Here is a 6,589-nt window from a genome sequence, read left to right as displayed (position 1 = left end):
CCTAAAATTTAACACATACGTTTGTTAATGTATCATTCTCATAATAATTAGTATTTTATAAACAATTTATTTCTCACTTTACTTATACTGATTTCTTTTCTTTTAAGTGCAAACCATCACTTACATCTCCGAAGGTCTTGAAAGAAAGATCAAAGAACTTTCCGGCTTTGAGTTTCTTAGGTGTATTCGACATGGCGATAATTAAAATCAATGATCGCGCTGTTTCATCCGGAAGCTGATACCAGGCCAATGTAGATGCCGTTAACGCTAACTTTTCTTCCTAATTTTATGAATGTATGTTACATGCGTAAAAAAAGACACAGAGGAAAAGTGACCTTTGGTATATTTCAATATTTGTCAAACATAACGTTGTCGTTGTTAGGTAACGTTGTAGCTTCTGCAATGAAACGTAACGGCAAACGTACCTCTACGGAAAGTTGTTCGCCGATGAAACAAAAAATAAAAATGTTAAATGCGAAGGATGCAAGCAGAATTACATATGAGCACGTAATTAAAAAATTCCGATTGTCCCACTCCTATAAGATCCAAATATATGCTTTTTATACATCAAACAACATAATAGAATAGTATATGTTTCCAACGTGAAAAATTGCGTTTTTATTACGTAATATATTAAAACGCACCATAATAATATTATAAAATAACAGGCACAGAACTATCGTACATCCCACTATTTCTATCAGGCTAGTATGTTGCAACGTTTCTTGCAACAATTGTAAAAAACTGAAAAGGAACGTACGCGAGAGCGCATAAGGATATACATATTAAAAACTGATTCGAGCTACTGAGTAAATATACAAGAAAGTCTACTTACTCCCGTGTCCTGATTTGATGTTCCACTGTCAGGGCCAATCTTTTGCCGAGGTTTTTGACATCCCGTTCGTTCACCAAGTTGTTCATTGACGCCATCAGTATTTCCAGCTGTGCGCAGATGTGCATAGCGAATAGCGCGGCTAGACTGCAGATCGCTATCGTGATGGTGTATTTTACGAATCCGGAAAAGAACTGTATGAAAAAGACGATTTCATAAGCGGGACTCGCCTGGACGTCGAAAAATACGAAGTAAGCCGGACACGGCAGATGCCTGATCGTGAGGTTCTGAGCGGTGACGATCTTCTTCTTGCTCAGCGGCATGACCGTACGGAAAAATAAACCGGACAGGTACATAAATGCGGCGCAAAGCATAACCATGCGTCTGCCGATTTTGGCTTTGTTCACCATCGAATCACGAGCGTCCATGTCAGCGACGTTTCGCCAATCATTATCCACTCGCGCCAAACAACATTTTATTTGATTATTGCTGAGCATTAAATCGATATATTTGACAATCGACACGAACGTGACTATCATTGGTCCTACGAGCTTTATTTTGATACGAACGTCTTTCTCTTCGATGAACACGTAAAGAATCGTCGGAACAAAATCGCAAAAGAGGAGGAAATAAAAGACGAGGATCAGCGAGACTCTTTTGAGATTCTCGAGGTACGGGAAATTCATTTTCGTATACGGCCAGATGCCCAACAGACGAAAAAAGAAACGATTTAATTCTAAGGTGTACTTTATGTCGTTCTTGTAATTTCCATTAGAAAATATTTTCGTGTGGATCGTGTCATACATCGTGATTCTATGGTCGTCAAACGTAGAAATAGAATGTACTCGACAAGTGTGTAATAGCGAAACGCGTGCCTCCACATCACTGATCGCGGAGAGCGAACTTGGTATGCGCTTGCGTCCTCAGCGATTGAAATGCCACTTCAAACAAATAATAAATAACGTGCATTTAAAATTCTTGAGAGGGAAGCACACGCAAGTTTACTTCTGTTCTCTTGGCTAAAGGAACTTTTTTCCCTTTGTCAGGAATAGTGCAGGCCGATGTTCCGTTAAAAGTCTGAACAATCAAGGAAACGTACAACGGAAATTTACGTCTATATTAAGAGATGGATGTGCGCGCATGTGTAATCTGTACAAAATAAGATAAAATATAAAAAAGAATAAAAATCTTAAGAGTAGTAGAGCAATTTTCGTCCATCAAATATTAATATCTTTTTTCAGTCGGTTCACATAAGTCTTTTCTAATATTAACGAAGGTACGTTGTGTAACATGTTTATATTTTTCGGTAAAATTATTATATCTGTATAATTTGCATGTTAGAACTACTATGCAAACAATTCCACGTTTCTAATATCTACGTGTGCTTACCTGAGAAACTTGAACGTTACATAAAGGATAGTCAGTGTGGTAGTAGTAGAAGTAGAAAACTTAGAGATCGTTGTTGCACATATTATTATACGTTATAATGTAATTTCCATTTCTGGAAACGATATTAAAACGATGCTTAATTTTCTCCCAAAAGAAGAATTATATATAGAACAGACGATCGAAAGACACACTGAAAGAAACTTCGTTTACGCGTCGGGCCCTGCAAATTTGCTTTTATCGGAACATTATGGAATATTATGGAATTTACTATGAAAAAGTTATATTAGAAAAGCTACATTATAAAAATAGTATTTTCATTTTTAATATAAGAAAAATGGTTATTTATACTCTATGTATGTGCTATACAAATGATCAGATTTTATGTACACACTTTTATATATGTATTTTATAAATGAATATATATATATAGATAATACATATACACAACACATTTCTGCAACTCGTTATTTAACATAGCAATTATTTCACTCTATGCAATATGTTAGCCTCTAATTAATCTTATCGCGATTTCTAGAAATATCTAACAAATATTTAATAACTATATTTTCATAATTTATTTATTTGATAATTACTGTTCACTCGGTAACCGTGCAAAGAATGTTGAAATACACGACAACTGATTTAATTACCTAAAAATATTTAATATAAATATTTCACACGAATATTCACTTCCCTTTATTATTAATAAATGACACGTCCGCTTCAAAATTAATCATATTTCGAACAATGCGACTCTTTATGAATCAATATATACTTCTCTTACATCACCAAAGGTTTTGAAAGAAAGGACGATAAATTTTCCTGCTGTAATCTTTAAAGGAATATGCGATATAATTATTATTAACATCATGTCACGCGCTTTCCTGTCTGGAAGACGGTACCACCCTAGCATATGCGTTCTCCAAGCTGCTTCCTCTGCCTGTTATAATAAAATGGCGAAAATAGACAATATTTATTTTTTATTAATGCAACTTTAGCTTCTGCGTTTTGTCTAAATATTATTTCATTCTATACAGAGTGTTTGTCGCTAAGTGTCTCATTCGTCATACGCTCGTAGGTCAATGTGAATAAAAATGTCCACCAACATTTCACAAGCAACTGCGTAAAATTCTAAATAATTATTAACTCACAATTTTGTATCGTTATTTGTAAGACGATACAGAATTTTTTTGTTTATATTAATCTAAACTACAAATATATGACGGATGAGACATTTTACAGACACGCTATATTATATATAAACATATACATGTATTTTCTAATAGTGTGCAAATAATTTATTTTAAAAGAACATGTGGTTCTTCAGGAATTATAATAAAATCGGATACGTATAGATATATGCACGCGATTCACTTACTGTCGCTGTGATACGTTCATCGGCATAACAGAGAATAAAAATATTAGTCGCGTCAGAAACCAGAGCAATGAGAAAAGTACACATATTCGCGGTATTACCATCTCGCCACTCCTGTGTGGGTTTAACATGTATTCAGTTATCATATTCGCAAAATTACTGGTAATTGAATTTTGGAATTTTATCGTATTAATGTATATGTGATAGTGTATATGATGTGCATAATGAAATGGAAAATTTTATTTACCGTGACACGATCTGAACGTACTGCCTACCATGAGAATACAGTATCCTACAAGACACATCATTACGGTGCAACACAATATCTCAAACAAACTACTGTTTTGCAACGAGTCTTCTACCAGATACAGGAAACTGAAAGCAACGTCATCGTTAATACGCAACAGGTAAGAAGCGGGAGAGAGAGAAAGATAAAGAGAGAATGGGAGAATAAAAAAGAAAGATACGAACTCGACAAAACAAGTGTCTCACTTTCGTATTCTTATTTGGCGCTCAACGACTATCGACAACATTTTCTCCACGTTTTTCTCCGACGAACAAGTCCGCTCGTCGACAAGCTCCTTCATCAACATCATCAAGATTTTCATCTGTGCACACGCGTGCATCACGAGAAGCGCAGCAAGCCCGTATATCACGATCGTCACGGAGTACATGATGAATCCGCCGCAAAACTGCAGCAGGGTCATAATCTCGTAAGCGGGGCTGCGCTGTTCGTCAAATAAAATGAAATAACTCGCGAATGCCAATGGCCGGAACGTGACATTGTCGTTGGTAAACAGTTTTCCCTTCGTTAACGGCACAATTGTGTGGAAGGACAGACCAGCACAATATAGCATGGCGCAACAGACCGTGAACATATTCCTGCCTATCTTCGCATTTTCCAGCATGACGTCCCTAGCGTTTAATATCGCGACGAATTTCCAGTCGTCTTTTACATGTCTCAAGCAAATCCTGATCTCGCCCTCGTAGATAATCAAAGTGCTGTATTTGGCGAGAGCGATGAACGAGTAGATGAGAGGGGCGATCAGCGTCAGTTTGGCATGCGGCTGTTCTTCGGTGTAGAACAGGCAATAGAGAAAACCAGGAACGACTATGACGCACACGAAGGCGCAGCAAATAGTTATGAGAAATATCTTAAATATCATTTCAACAACGGACAGGTCTCCCTCGAGTAAAGGCCAGACGCCGAGGATTCGCAGGAGAAACTGACTCTGCCTCATGACATATTCTATGTCTTGATCGTAATTCTTATTCGTATATGCCCGCGAAAGAAATGTCTCCATAACGAATGAAGAGAAAAGATAAAAGTTTCGACGATGAACGAGAAACGCGTTCCCTCGGTGTGAAATTCTCGACGACAGATCGAAAGATGCCGACGATACTCTATATGTGCCTCAAGTGCTTACAAGTCGCGAGCTCGCTCGCTATTGATCGCTAATAAACACCGAGATCGACTGATGCGAGCACGCGAAATGTAAGCATCCACAGCGCCTGCGCATTTCGAACATTTATATTTCAAATTTTCACGAGTGAAAGGAAACTTGAGCAACTGCTAACCTGCACTCTATTCTTGTTCTAAATTTGAACTTTGATGTGAGGGTTGACTTTCTAACAGACGAGAAGTTTCATCATCGGGGGAGAGACTAAAACAGACTTCGTATATTCAAAGCAACTTTCAAGTAACCTCAGTTTTGTTGCATCGTGGAGTCCCACATTGTAATAACTTGTTTTACTCGGTACCTGTAAATCTGATACCAAATTTGATAATCAGCTACGAATACTTTTTCATGAAAGATAAACAGAATTTCATTCACTTATCTCGTAAGAAGTTCATTTTGACAAGAAATTGTAGAATGAAACATAAATATTGATGATGTGATATACGTTGATAATTAATGTATATGATATTACTATTACATATATATATCTCATATCCCCCGTTCGTTTGTGTCAAGTTCTCAATAACAAAAATGCATTCAATTGGTTACATTTCGAAGTACATTAAAATACGCCGCAGCTGTTTTGATAATCTGAAAAAACAAAGAAATAACTTACATATAAATTTGCATATTAATCCCAGCTTTATACGTCCCGCTTCAGTGGACTGCTGAACATTTTTCGTTTTTCTAGTTTTCACATGGCACAATACATTAAGAGCTTAAAAAACATCAATTAGAACAAAAATGACAAAACGACAAAGTCAAGTAGTCTTACAAATTGAAATGTAGCGAATGGACGGCTGAGAAATAAGTGTGCAAAGCTATGATTAATACGACACAACTTAATGAAAACTCATAAAGTTTCAAACATAAAGCGATATTGCATTGGTCTAATTAGCTTAAAATCACGTATGCAGATACTTCACGGAAAAAAGGGAAAGTTACTTAAAAATGCTATAAGTTTGGAAGGCATAAACAAAAATCTATAAAACATATCACTTTCTCTTTTCAGTTTAATGACATAGCGACCATCGTTCGTTCTTGAGTACAAATAAACGATTGTAATAACATTCGAATTAGTTTCTTTACCTCGCCGAACGTCCTGACTGAAAGGACCAAGAGTTTGCCAACAGTGATCTTAATCGGCATGTTAGACATAATCATCACTAAAACGATCCCACGTACTTTCTTATCCGGAAGACGATACCACTCGAGTTCGCATGATGTAACCGCTACCTTCTCCGCCTGTCGTAATGAATAGAGATCTGAGCTTCGTAAACTTTCACAACTGGCCATCTTAGACGAGTAGATGCATTAATGTACATATCCAATAAGCACATTTATGTTATACGCATAAATATAGTTGCATGTGCGTGATCAATGAAACGACTTCACGATTTCAACTATGTGAAAATATACCTGCGTCATAAGCTGTTCTCCAGTATAACAGAACATGAAAATATTTATTACCCCGGCCATAAGGGAAATAAAATAAGAGGTCATCGCTACTGAATTACTATTCTCCCATTCCTA

At 36.5% G+C, this 6,589-nt stretch overlaps 2 protein-coding genes across 2 annotated transcripts; both read right to left on the bottom strand.

Moving 5' to 3' along the window:
- Nucleotides 1-831: 831 nt before the first annotated feature.
- LOC106751327 lies at nucleotides 832-1,638 on the bottom strand. Its single transcript, XM_014632209.1, has one exon. It carries the CDS (start codon nucleotides 1,636-1,638, stop codon nucleotides 832-834), a length of 807 nt encoding a protein of 268 aa, XP_014487695.1.
- Nucleotides 1,639-2,978: 1,340 nt separating this feature from the next.
- On the bottom strand, nucleotides 2,979-6,352 carry LOC106751326. The gene is made up of 4 exons (XM_014632208.1): nucleotides 6,146-6,352; nucleotides 4,089-4,828; nucleotides 3,872-3,971; nucleotides 2,979-3,161 (listed from the first exon to the last, which is right to left on the bottom strand). The coding sequence occupies exons 1-4, from the start codon at nucleotides 6,350-6,352 to the stop codon at nucleotides 2,979-2,981; spliced, it is 1,230 nt and encodes a 409-aa protein (XP_014487694.1).
- Between the last annotated feature and the right edge of the window lie 237 nt (nucleotides 6,353-6,589).

The sequence above is a fragment of the Dinoponera quadriceps genome, unplaced genomic scaffold (genome assembly GCF_001313825.1).
Source record: "Dinoponera quadriceps isolate SergipeBrazil2010 unplaced genomic scaffold, ASM131382v1 scaffold11315, whole genome shotgun sequence".
NCBI classification, from domain to species: domain Eukaryota; kingdom Metazoa; phylum Arthropoda; class Insecta; order Hymenoptera; family Formicidae; genus Dinoponera; species Dinoponera quadriceps.
The sequence above is the reverse complement of the archived record's forward strand: the minus strand, read 5'-3'. Positions and strand labels throughout refer to the sequence as shown.

What these genes read in the sequence shown, in the direction of transcription:
- LOC106751327 (XM_014632209.1), bottom strand. Translation starts at nt 1,638, where the DNA reads ATGTATGACACGATCCACACGAAAATATTTTCTAATGGAAATTACAAG.
- LOC106751326 (XM_014632208.1), bottom strand. Translation starts at nt 6,352, where the DNA reads ATGGCCAGTTGTGAAAGTTTACGAAGCTCAGATCTCTATTCATTACGA. An exon ending in CAGTCAGGACGTTCGGCGAG is followed by an intron (nt 4,829 to 6,145) that starts GTAAAGAAACTA and finishes GTCATGAGGCAG; the next exon opens with AGTCAGTTTCTCCTGCGAAT. An exon ending in TAGGATACTGTATTCTCATG is followed by an intron (nt 3,162 to 3,871) that starts GTAGGCAGTACG and finishes TTATTATAACAG; the next exon opens with GCAGAGGAAGCAGCTTGGAG.